General features: G+C 43.7%; 1 protein-coding gene across 1 annotated transcript in view; it reads right to left on the reverse strand.

The window, feature by feature from the left end:
- Positions 1-13,393, reverse strand: part of sema3aa (sema domain, immunoglobulin domain (Ig), short basic domain, secreted, (semaphorin) 3Aa) — a 34,799-nt gene extending 21,406 nt beyond the window's left edge. The window contains exons 1-2 of the mRNA XM_085387334.1: positions 12,638-13,393; positions 962-1,122 (exon numbers count right to left, since the gene is read on the reverse strand). Of these exons, the coding sequence (XP_085243460.1) occupies positions 962-1,122; positions 12,638-12,743 (267 nt within the window). The 5' untranslated portion in view covers positions 12,744-13,393. The remainder of the gene's footprint in view (positions 1-961; positions 1,123-12,637) is intronic.
- Between the last annotated feature and the right edge of the window lie 520 nt (positions 13,394-13,913).

The following is a 13,913-nucleotide window of genomic DNA, read 5'->3' on the forward strand; positions in this document are numbered from 1 at the left end:
ACGCTTGAAATCCTCGCCATAAGGTTGTACTTTTCACTTCAAATATGAAAAGAAACCAGGGTTTTGCTACTTTGCTTTGGAAGAGATAGGTCTCATTGTCATCCATCTGTGGCCTCTGGTGTCACATGAATTAAACACACATGGGGCATATGAAGTGTATGAGCATGCATGTGTGAGCTGTAATAAGTACGGGAAAGATTATACTTAATTATACCGCAAAAATGGGTGCGACAGAGCTGAACTTTTTGCTCCTGGCCACACAGATGTCTGCAGACAATGGAAATGTATGCATATCTCCATGTCCAAATGTATGCACGTACACATATCCACACTGTTATGTGCTTACAATAGACACACGCACTGCTCACTCTATTCCTAGATTTATCTCCTCTCTAGATCAGCTGACTGTTCCCCTCATGGGATTCTGCATTGCACATTTTTTAGGATAATTACATTAGATTTGCTTAATATTAAGCAAATCTAATGTATTATTATCATTACGAGATAAAGGCCAAAAAAGCAGTGATATCACTGCTTTTTTGGCCTTTATCTCGTAATGATGCGAAGATTAGAACAAAAGAACGAAAAGGAAAGGCGGGGGGAGAAAATACACATCCGAGCCAAGGGCAAAAGATTTAAAAGACGCACTTTCCCCTTTCCGCATTGACTATGTATTTTTCAGCACTTTCATTCCCTTTTTCAGCTCTCTGCAGCCTGCAGGCAAGTCTGTGTCAGTCTTGTGTGTCTGTGATAGAAGCCCGAATCAGATAAAAGAGACTGTTAACCTAGTCCAGGTGGAGTAATGGAATTATGGACAGCCTCGTCTGGACCGAGACAGACAGTGGGAGGGATGAGGGGAGGGGAGAAAGTGATGGAGTAATGGACTCCAGAGGGAGCAGCAGGCAGGGAAAGATGGAAAGAGAGAGACGACTTTTAGACAAACCTGAAACGAGAGTTTTACCTGTTTGTTGTCCCTGTTGATATTAACGAGATCAAATGAGAAAATGTGGTCCTCAGCTCCAACCAGCAGTCTCCCTCGCTCCTCATCCAATAGGAAACTGTCGTAGCTCGAGCTGTTTGCCAAGCCATTGAAGGTGATGAGGTTACTAGACTCTAACATCTCTGGAAGGAAAAAAGAAAAACACGGTGATTCTTAGATGCACAGAAAGGGTGAATAAAAGGCTATACGACAGAAGAAAAGCTTTTTTAAATGACAAAAACAAGTCTATATTTATCCAACGCACTTCCACCAAGTTTGGAGTAACCACAAAAGACTAGTGTAAAAAATGCATTTGCAACACACGGTATCTTTTGGATTAAATATTGCATGAAATCACAATTATTCATATCGGTACCAGTGAATGCTTTTTAATCAAAGCCAAGTTTCAATGGCAGGAAAAAAAAGAACAAACAAAGAGTTCTTCCCTATCTATGATAATGTTGTAGGATATTAAGGAGATTTCATGTTTCCTTAATTGTGTTTCCACACAAACACTGGCACGGACACTTGTCAGTCAAGTATAGCGTGAGACATTTTAAGTGAACACAGCATGTCCCAATCAGGGACGCGGTTCAGACTGCTCAGCCGTGTGATTGGCTGAATAATTCATATGGAGTAAAGGCCAGGGGAGACACTTTGTGTAAGCAAGTATGTGCGGAGGTGTCCATGTATCTTTAAACGGGTTACTATGTTACATAAACGAGTTTGCGGCTGGCCGTATACTACAGCACATGTGTGCGAAGCTATCATGCATAAACTTATAATATGTGGTCAACCTGAATGAAAACCAAAGACCTGGCATATTGGCTGAAGTCTAGCCAGTCAGTTAAAGTTTAATCAGCAAAGACTCTGCAGGGTCAGCTATCACAAGAGCAACAGTATTATATTAACAAAGAACAGCACTCCCACCCCGGATTATCTAATCGTTTATGCTCGTGAACCTACTTGCCTGAAACAACCAAGAAAACCAATTTTTTCAATTATGCAAAGTCAAAAGGGAATTTCATAAAAAAAAAAAAAAAAAATCTACAGCATGACATGACCTGACATGGATATTAGATTAACTGCTTAGTACGTGAACTAAATTATAATAATATAATAATTATCACAAGAATAAGAAAGAAAATTTGTATCAAAAGATTGTTGTTTGCAGTCCTAATTAAATATGAAAGAAAATCCTTTACTGTGTATAAAAACACTTTAGTACGGCCATTCATGTGATGTTTTTATTTATTACATATTTCTGTTGTGGAGAGAATACGTTGACCAAACCCATTAAATTATATTTAATTATCATTGTGAATAAAACTCTGTAACATCATTACATGGCAACAAAAATGAATATCCAATATGTCAACCATCATTTTCGCTTTTCACTGTATACTGCTCCAATAACTATCTATCTATCCATCTATCTGGAAACACGCACAAGAGTATACAGTCCAGTGGATTGTGATCTCCGTGCTCTCCCGACATAGCTCAGATTGACGGGCTGCTATAGGAGCCATCTGTGCCCGCTCACAATGTGTAAGATCTTAGACATCTGTGTCCACATAAAAAGTGGATTGATGGAAAGGGGATACGGAGGAAGTGGTGTGTCAACCAGCTCTGTGGATCGAGGGCTAGCCGGGTGGATGAGGGCTGTGAGAAGGAGCGGTCATCACCTAATAAAGACGCTCGCAGCTCATCTGTGTCAGTTGGATTTCTGTTTGAGGCTACCTTTGAGGTTAAGGAACCTGGAGGGGAGTGGGAGTGAATTTGTGTGAAATTTTGTACTGTACCACACATGGGTTGAGCGCATGTGTGGGGGTTTCAGTGCGTGTAGGTATCTTTTCCTACGCGGGCCATTCCCTGCACACTGACATGCTGGCATTCACATTTGCACACACTCGGCTGCCACGGGAAAATAAATACACAGTGCTCAAGGAAGTCATGGTTTAACTTAAGAGCAATTTTCATAAACATTTTGTTATCATATGCTAACCAGTCGGGACCCACTTTTTTCAGTTTACCAATAAGACATGACATAGCAGGGTCAGGAAATGAGTTTGAGAAGGGAAGTCAGGAAATGCTGTTTCCAGCCGACAGGACGCCAGAAGAGGTCTTCTCGTGTTTTCGCTATGGCGTAACGGAAAAAGTGATGGACGTGGCAGAAAGCCAAGCTGGGCATAAAAAATGAGAATGAAATGGAAAAAAAAAAAAAATAGAAGATGAAAAACAAAGGAAGAGAGGAAGACTGGACGATTTCAAAAACAGCAAAATAACAAACCAGAGGACACATTTCAGTTTCATCATCGTGTGAATATGAGTTGAGTTCGAATTGCGGTCCAGTTGTCAGTATCTGAGATCCTTCATGAAAAGTTTCCTCCAAATGGGCCAAAAAAATCAAAAAAAAAAAATCACTGCACACATATTTCAACACGTGGTAATCTCTGACAAAGACAAGGTGGCCTGTGCGCACAAAAACACACAGAGAGCCTTTATCTGGGGCCAGGATCTACTGCGGTTTGGAAAATCGGAGGAACTGGGGCGTAAGCACCTAAGGACCTCCAACCTAAACACAGACACACTCGTTTGGAAAAGGGAACAAGCAAAGATAGAGAGCACAAGGCACAGCTCATACAAAATATAGTAACCAAGCAAACGCTCACACAGTCAGCGGACATATAGAACGAACACACACACACACACACACACACACACACACACACACACACACACACACACACACACACACACACACACACACACACACAAAAGAAAAGCAGGTCTGACATGAATTCACGGCGCTCTAGTTTTTAAAATGCCTGCCACACCCTTGAACTTACATGCAGATATTGACCTAAATGTATACACCACATTAGTTCTCTCTGAACACAAACACACACACACTCACACACATGTATATACATATATATATACACACACATGCACATAGTCCAAGTTGTAATCCAATCAGAATTTGTGCTTATGCAGCACGAACTCGTGGAACAGTGAGCGCACTCAGCAGCTTCCACCTCCAGCGCTCTTCCCTTGCCCGGACCCCCGACACACACACACAGACACACACACAGAAACACACTCTTGCTCACGTATGTGTTCATACAAAGCCACATGCCCCCTCGTCTGCTTACACTAGCCATTGAACACGGAGACGTTTGAACACATACTGGTGCATGCTTATACATTTCACACATGCACACACACAACTCTGTGTCTGTTCCTCACTGTCTCTTGTTACACACATCCTCTGTCTGCTGTCTTTCTCTCGCAGTTTCCTTTTGCAAAAGGCACAACGGCCGATGCGGACGGCTTCAGACAAATATGCCAAAGGCACACCTACACACGCAGATGCAAATATGCAACCACACCGGAAATTCCGTGCCATCAGTGTATTCTTTTCCCTTTGACATTAACACAAGAGTGAATGGCCATATATGCTGATCTACATTATGACACGTGTAGGCTACTCGACAGCCGTTATACGTCTTTGTTTTCATATTCAATAACTGCAAACAAATATTCAAGGACGCAGCTTGAAACAGGCAAATACAAGCAATTCATTCAAATAAATTACCATTTGCTCACCGTCATACTCCATTATGGAAAATAACCTGGCTCTTGTCTTAAAAAGCTAGAGGGGAAAAAAAGCTACATTCAAAATTCAAGTGCAATTGTCTATGGAGTACTCTTCACTCCCCCATTCTCCAAACAGCCAGGCGTTTTAGACGCCTACATGCCACGCAATAGCAGAATAATGAAACCACATGAAAGAAAGGCGACGAGGCATTAAATTATGTTTATCTGAATGCGTGTATGTGAGGATGTGTGTGCTGTGCGAGTGACACGAAACATAAAAGCCCGACAGAGGAAAACACTTGACTGGGAATCAACAGATGGATAATATTCCACTAAAACAATGTCGCTCTTTTTTAAAGTCTTTTTTTCCCCCCTTGTTCATACGTCCAAGTGAATGCTCGTTTTATTCGACCACGTCTTGTTTATATCCTCTTTTTTCTTGCACGGTGTGTGATTTAGACCTCATAGGTGCCGTTTCTGTGGATTCAACGAGTGTGTAAATCTAAGTATTACGAAAGACCTACTCCATTCACATGCACGCGGGGGGAAAAAATGGCACGTGTTTATCAAGCTTAGCTTTGCAGAAGCAAAGGCGAACAGTACTATAATATCTCCAGCGGTTTGGTTTGGCATCTCAGCTCTTGAATGCTTTCCTTTCTCTCTGTGTGTGGTGCAGTGTACATTTTGCCTCTCTCGTGATGGCCTCGGCCACAAAACGCAGGTGTGAGGCAGAAAAAGAGGAGACAGCCGCCGCATGGAAATTTGCAGAGAGCTTTGCTTAACAAAGTGCTCAAACATTATCCTAAGCTCAAGGATATCCACACATGCCTTAAAAGTTCACCTCCCCTCTCGGTGTTCCTCCCTCCCTTTTCGCTCTCTTTCTAAGCACAGTAGCAGGTGTGGGTTGGTTTCCATGGCGACTGTCTGTATAACACAACCTGGACTGTTGGATTTCTCATTCAGGTGCAGCTGAGTGACAGCTCTGACAGGTAATGTGCTTCCTTACACACGGTGCCCCGAACTCTACAATTAAGAGGAACTCCCATGAGTGTTTTACTCTAGAAGAACGGAGCACGTGTGTGTGTGTATGTGTGGTTGTGTGTGAATGAAGCCCGTGTTGATGGACTATTTACTACAGCCACTCTAAATATGTCACAAATTTGCTTTTGAAGCCACAGTGATGGTGCTTTGCAGGAAGAATGAGCAAGTTTCCTTTGATTTCTACACAGTTTCAATAATAATTTTCTATTTTTTAACCAAAAGTGACTCACAGCCATAACTCATAGTCAAGTACCGTATCTTATGGGACATTTTAATACCATATTCTGTCCTGTGAATATGACTCAGTGCATGTGAAAACAGAATATGCATCAGAGGCCCTAATAAGGAAAACGTGACCACAACCCAAACCGCACCGAATCTATATGAATAGTTTAAGTATGTGTTGAATTTCACCACACAGCTCATTCATCTTTTTCAACCCAAATGCTAGACTTCCTTGTCACCGTATGCCATGCCTGTTTTCCCTCGAGAGAGAGAGGGAGAGAGAAAAAGACAGAGCGAGGAGGAATACAGCATACAAGAGGACGGTATACTAGAAAATCTGACGGGAGGAAAAAACAGAGAGACTGAGAGAAAGAGCAACAGACAGAAACCTCCTTCAAATCAAGGATAATGACAAAACAGAGGCAGAAACCCGTAAAAAGCTTGCGTACAAAAAAAGCGGTCAAATATGGAACCGTTTCATTAGCGTGTGTCTCCTCCTGTCATTGGACGGCTGGACCACAGACCAGGGCTACAACCACAGACGGCTCGAGGCCTGGCTGTGCCTACCGCACTCACACACCACTAAATGTTCACGGTATAATGAGGCCTGCCCTGGTTCTTATTACTTTTAAGGAAAACACAGACACACAAGGGAATCTAAACACTGACTTTTGTACGTAAGCAGTCAGCCATCCAAACTTCTCGGAGTATGAACAAACTGGCAGAAATGGTCGTGTCTATCCAAGCACACGTACGCGTAGACTCAAAGAAAAAAAGAAAAAAAATCGCTCCTCTTGCAAAGCCACTGGTGCTATCACCAGGCAGTTTGATGGATGGACTTTGAGAGGAACCAGGCTGTGGTTATGGTGGTCATGTCTGGAGCCACTGCCTGTTAGTGCAGCCTGTCAGCTGTACAGTGTAGCTGAATGTCAGCTCTGCCATTTTATTACAAATTAATGAGGCAGGGCCAGGAATCTGAACGTGACAGCAAACACACTGATGCGACACAAATCCACGGGCGAGGATGCACATTTCAGCTCTGTGCAGCATTTTTTTTGGGGGGGGGGGGGTTGTGCAAACAAATTAGGTTTCATGTCAAAAACAAAAAAAAAGAATTATTGCTGTGTGCACTTTGTTAAAGGCAGTTCCACTGGAAAATGATAATGACAGCAATTTAAACTGTCAAGACTAATATTGTCATAATGAAGCAATATGTTTTCAACCCCTCCTCATTATGTCTTATGCTGTTCCTGTTATTTATGACAGGAATAAAACAGCAAGTCTGAGGAAACGGGGAAAAAATGACCTCACATTAAATTGAGTCTTAAATTAAAGTGATTTTTAAGGCGCTGTTATTTCAAGTTGACCTCTGATTTTGACAGTATAACACTAAAATTGGTAGAGTCAGATTAAAATCGTTAACAGTGTCTATAATTTTTATAAATAGCCACTAATGCTTAGTAATATCAGCCTGTGCAAAAAATCATTACACACTCTACTTTCTCTTAACATTTTCTTGTTAGCCGCTCCCCTTTTATTCGTCTGTTGTCGGTCCCTCGGTCTGTCTTTCTGCAGAGATGTCCCCCTCATTTGTAACGCGACTCTGCTCAGATTGAACGGTGCACCCTTTCTCCATCTGACTGACAAGCCTTAGCAGGTGGCGGGACCCATTCATACCCACGGTTCAGCAATCTGCACCATGCTGTAACCTAAGCCTACATCCCAAACACAGATGCAAAGACACGGGATATTTTTCCCGCGTGCATGCCCGTACTGTGTTTATGCGCGCGCAGGCACAAAAAATGCACAGCGAACATACACAATTGCAGTGCGCACACATATTCATCTCCCGGCAAACACCAACTGCGCTGACGCTCCCTTCTATTGTGACATTTGAGTGCACATGCAGATTATTTTATTATGACAATTTAAAAAAGAAAATAGCTGATTAAAAATGGAAGCGATGGGAAGAAGACACATGCAACGGATGCTCATAGAAGTTGCAAATTACACAAAGGGTTCTACTGTCTTCCTCCTGCATTATATTCTTATATGCCACAGCATGAGATCAGCTGGTGCGGTATAAAAGCTCAGTGAAAACAGATTTGCTTTTTTTTCATGGATTTGATGAATGGATTTTTGTTTTTGTTTCCCAAGTGGAGCTGGGTATCTGTGGGGCAATGAGTGTCACATAAATACACACATATGCACAAATTCATTCTGCCATCTTTAAACTTGTGGACTCGGGGTGGTGGGAGCTCACCAAACTCTGTGGTCAGGTTTGTGAGTCAGGGGAAGGAAAAGTAATATATTCCGATGTAACACAGGGGCATAGTTGAAAACCAAACCAGTGCAAAACATTGGTTTATACTATTGGAATGTGGCTGTGTGGGAGAAAAGATGAGGGCAGTTCAGTGTGTGTGGGTGTGTGTGTGTCCAAAAAGAGTTGAAAAGAAGGATAGCCAAAAGATATGTATCAAGTGAGCTGCAATCAAAGAGACGGGAAAAGGAGACGAACATAAAAAAAAATATTATAAACACACACACAGAGCTTGCTTGAAGATTGTACTTAAGGTCTGCGGTGTTGTGGTTCCTCAACTGAAGCGACTGAGCCGCAGGAGAGGGAGGAGGGTTAGGGAGAAAAGGACGATGAAAAAGAGAGAAAGAGAGAGACGAAGGCAGGCATCTCCAAAGTTGCCGCGTTGTACGAACACCTTATAATTATCTACATCCGCTCTGTCAGCCCCAGCCCGCAAGAACGGACAGATACAGCAGAGAGAAGCTGAGAGCGAGACACCCAGATGCTCATTCACATATCAAAGAATAAATAGAAAAAACACACAGTGACGAACCCAACGCACATGCAAACACCCGCAAACATACAAACAGGCACATATTTTCACAGGCGAGCAGGCACGCCCACACACAAGCACACATGGACGCACAGACAGGCTTATTATGGGGGCTGAGTCCAGACTGACTGCGTCGAGTGCGGTTCCACACCAAGTGTCTATTTTGAAGGGTTGTGAGCCAACTCCAGATTCCCCGGCTCCTCATCAGCTCCACCCATCGAGCCAGCGTGGGGCGTCTGCGACGGCGCTGAGAGGTCATACCTAGGCTCCATAATCAAACACACTGAAAGTATTTATCAGGTTGTTTGATGGGACATTTTAAAGTTTTTAAGTCTCGCTTTTCATTTCATTATAAGACCGACACACTGGGTCTTGGTGGGAGTTTCACAGAAAGGCCCCTCATGCTGCATGCACCTCAGATGACCTTTAGGGGTCAGTCTTCCTCCTGATGGCACAGTAAGGGAGAGTGCTGTACATCGATTGTTCAGGAATGTGTGTGCAGGTATGCATTGATCCATGGGAGTGTACCCGTGTTTTCTCCTTGTAATTCGCATGCATGACGTATTGCAGTGGTGCAACAGGACTGTGGAGCAGTCGCAGTTCACTCTAAAGTGATGATTTCCACATGTGTTGCTCAAAAACTCAAGGTGGTAATGACTCACTTTGAGTAACAAGTCGGCCTTTTGCTTTAAAACATTACACACACAGCGTTAAATTCTTCTTCACGCAAGCAGAACTGTGATGAGATGGTATCAACACGTGCCACAAATTTAAGCAAGATCATTTGAACTTGGACTTGAGTTTCACCTTACGCCTTCCTTGCTTGTGTTACTACTTCAAGGCGACGTAAGTAAGCGCTATTTCAGTCTCAAGGAGACGAGAAAATCATTAACTCTTTTGATCAGCGTCCCGTCCCCGCAGAGCACGATCCCTTTTTTGCTGAACGTCTAACTGACCCCACAGGGAAATCATTTACTCCGTGCTTGCCCTGCCAGCCGTCCCATGAGAGGTCATTTTATCTACCTGTCTCCCATTTCTCAGTCGCTCTCCGTCACAAACTGCTCACTCTGCAATCTTCCGCCCGTCCTTTCCAGAAGAAGAAAATCGCTCCGTCTTGTGTGACTATCGGCCCCTGGAGGCGTGTCATCAGTGCTCATTTGAGAATGATTTCATGGGCCCCTGCTCACATGCTCTGTGTTTATATGACTGCCACAAATAACAAACCTTGCTAGTTCTTGTGGCCGTCCTATGCCTGGGAGTCTCTCCTTCACTCTCGGCTCTCGTGCTGGACTTTTTGCTCGGTGCTTGCCCGAGTGTCCTTCCCGGGAGCTTTCCTCCTTGCTGTTTATTTGACTTAATTACGAAGCTGGATTTGCATGGGGAGAAGGGATGAGCGACACCTCACTCGAAGCCCGGCCTCCCATCCTTTTGCGTCATCAACTGTACGCCTGCCAGCTCTTCCTTCATTAAACGCGAATCTCATCTCCTCCACCATTTCTACCAGCGTCCTCCCTTTCCTCCCTCCATCCGTCACAATGTGGGTGTGAACTGCGAATTGTCTCCTGACAGACATCAAGAGAGCCATCAAACACCTGTGGGCCCGAGACACAGGCGCAGATGCTGGCGAGCGGTGACACACAAAGAGAGCGGCGCACGATACGCTCTCATGCCTTTACACCCCACGCCCGCTCGCGCTGTGACATGCACAACGGCGCAAGCCAACAGCAGAATGCAATCACGCATAATTATAGAAACACTGATGCAACGGCACAATAAAAGAAACTTATCTGTGAGCTCATGCATATGCGCGCGGGCACATGCACATGCACACAACCAGGTGTCTAATTATATGGGGACACGCAAGACCTGACACATTTGCGCCACACACACACACTCGCATGCAGAGACACCACTTACAGTCTAAGGGGAGGAAATCACAAGAGAGGGTGTTGAGTTCTCACACCAAGATGTGGCAAGAACATTCGCACACATACATAAACAACAAAGCTTTGATGCACTTTTAGCGCAACAAAGAAAAAAGAAAGAAATCCATAAAAGTACGTCTAGCGTGACAGGCTTCCCGAGCAGACCTGCTCTCACTCGTCCATCACTCACACAGTCAGTCAATACAGACTTTGATGGTTGATGACATATCTCTTGTCTAGTGCTGTTGTCAGAAACATGTTCACTTGTCAGACTGAACAGTGAAGAGGATCACAAAAAGGGGGCAGGAGGGAACTATATTCACATTCTTTAAACAGATGGCTGGGTAAAGAAGGGATGACATCGTCTCATCATGCCTAGAGGCTTGGCTTCGTGTGAACTGAAGAGATGGAGCCCAGGGGATACATGACTTGCAGCAGGTGAGTTCAAGAATGATGCTTTCCAGATTTATTCAGCTCATGTGGAAAATGCATGTCATCACCCTTTGAATTCCCGTATGATGATGGCTTTATTTTTCTTTTTTAGAATTTTAAATACTATTTCACACAGATTTTATTTTGGATTCAAAACACATACAATCATACACATTTGGAAGTTGAAAGGGTGATAAATGAAAATATACTACTCCCAAATTACAACGTGCATGTCATACGGCAGGCCTCTAAACATAAGTTATAGTAAAGGTTTTGTCTAAAGATAGAGAATGAATTTGTGACAAACATCATATTCACCCTCCTCAAGCCCGAAATGTGATTTTCCCTCAACTTGGACTGAAATCATGTGAGGAGCAAAAGCTCTGGGTGACAGTCGCGTACTTTTCAACCGCACGCTCGTGTTTTCGGCTGCAACCCGACGGCAAATCAGCCTGTTCGTAAATTTTCAGAGGGCACGTCTTACGAGGGAAACGGGACGAAAATAAAGAATTGAGAGACCACACTCCCAGGCATATACTTTCGGTCATGTTTTAGGACAAAGAACCACAATAGCCTTCCCTCACTGACATTAAAAAGCAAAAGAAAAAAAAAATGCCAAAAATGTTGCCAGTTATTTCTAGCTGCGATGAAAAGTCTGCTATTACAAAGAGCCTGATTTAGTGTAGGGTGTGAGAGAGGAGACGAGACACAGAAAGAGAGAGAGAGAAAGAGGGAGGAGGAGAGGAAGAACCGGCGCTCCGCAGTCTCCCCTCAAAATAACACACAAGGAGAGAGAATAACATGTTTGCTATATACGTCAAAAACTTACACGTGCACGATGTAAAACAAACAAAAAAAGGAAGATGAAAAAAAGGAGAAAACTAATAAATGTCTCTTTTACCATTAATGTATGCTCTAGTGCAAAAGGTGATTTAATACACACACACACACACACACTCCAACTGTTGGATCCGTACAGGATACAGTAATGTGAAGTAGAGAAATCTACCTGGCCCCATAAAGAGGGGCTCTGTGTCACAACCAAAGCAGATCTCCTCCTTTTTTTCAGGAGTTTTTGGGACAGAAGCCATTAAAACAGAGGCTCTACTGCCCGTGCAGAGCACTTAACAGGGCTGTACAGTACTAGCACAAGGGGACAGCACAAGGGAAAATTGGTACAGGGGCCAATATATACATTTAACTTCAGGCAAGAGCCGTTCGCAGCATATGGAACCAATTTGACTATTTGTAAGTGGGATAGTGACAGACAGAACCGGCCAGAAAGAAGGGGTGAGTTAATGGGAGTGAGGAAGACAGTAGGTTAAGGAGAGAGTCAGATCATGTATGCTGACCAAGAGGGAGAAAGAGTGAATGAGACAGACACAGAGGCAGAAATAGATCCACAGAAATAGAGGAGGAAAAAGCCATACTCAACATGAGGAAGAATAGATGAAAAGCAAAGCATAAAAGAGAACCCATGGGCAAGAAAAATAAACTGGACAGGCTAGTGTTGGCTAAAAGCGCCAGCTACTACGGTGAGCCTATATAACCTGGAGCCAGGGGAGAATGGAGAATGGGCTTACCCTTGTATGACAGCTTTAGTCTGGGTACGTTGTGCTTTGGATTAACTCCTCTTCCCGGCTGCACCGCCCCACACAGCAGCACTACAATCCCAAGAAGGTATTCCATGGTGCTGGAGTGCTGCTGGCTGGCCTCCAGACCAGGGGGGCACTCACAGCCCGACCAGTGCCCTGAGAAGAGTGCCTTCCACTGGGGTACACCAAGCTTGGAGAGTCCCTACACTCAAGCCCTGAAAGTAGAGATTCCAGGGAGAGGGGTGAAAAATCCTGGTTGCGCTCCCCAGCTCAGAGTGCAGACCGTGGAGGGGGACTTCTGTAGTGTGAAGTCGGTAGTGGTGGTGGGGTGCTGCTCACATGGCTCCCCGTGTGGAGGTCCAGGCAAGATAGTCCCCCGGGGTGATCTGTCCTCCCCCAGGTGAAGGCGCAGCAGCGCTTCAGCTTGGTGCGATTTAGAGGAGAGGTAGATGCTGTGCAAAGGTAAATCAGAACACTTATCCACAACAGTAAGGCTATCCTGTCCTAGAGATTAAAAAAAAAATAGATATCTCTTTCTGCCTTCTTCTCTTTGAGCAGACACTCACAGCAACCCTCTAATCCTTGTGTGCAGCTCCACCAGACTGCGAGAGAGAGAGAGAGAGAGAAAGAGAGAGAGAGCTACACCATCCACAGAAGGGGAGGGGAGGGGAGGGGAAGGAGAGCGGCGAGAAAGAGAGCGACAGGGAGAGAGAGGAGAGAGAGAGAGAGGAGGGCGCTATGACTTGAAAGAAATGATGAAGCCAGTGTAGTGGATAGAACTATTGTGAATGGTTAGGTTTTTATAGTTTCCAGTCATCCCTCCCCATTTCCTGTTTTTTTCCTTTTGTTTTATCATTCGTCATCAGTTCCTCTCTAATGCTATTCTAACGACTTATTTTAAAACTCATACGCTTTCAGTTTTTCACCCAGTCTTTCTCTCTGGCCACGTACAGTAACTCACAGCTTGATCTCAGGTTGTAACGATTAACAAGGAGAGTAAATACTTGCACACAAAACAGCTTGACTTTAATTTAAAAACTCCAAATAAATACAACTGACAGAGCCGACATTTTTTTAAATGAATACATTAATTTACTTATTAATTAAAATTTTTTTTTTAAAAGAATACTTTACATAAAGGTCTTAGACATGAAATACATTATTGTCTACGTGTTTATGTTCTCGGTTGAAATCTGGAAATTGTAATTATAATAATAATTTAAAAAGTTAATCATTGGCTCAATTTTTAAGTGAAACAGTGAAA

This window comes from Rhamphochromis longiceps, linkage group LG17 (assembly GCF_057381845.1).
Source record: "Rhamphochromis longiceps isolate RC_006_pf linkage group LG17, R_longiceps_female_GT1.1, whole genome shotgun sequence".
Taxonomy (NCBI): domain Eukaryota; kingdom Metazoa; phylum Chordata; class Actinopteri; order Cichliformes; family Cichlidae; genus Rhamphochromis; species Rhamphochromis longiceps.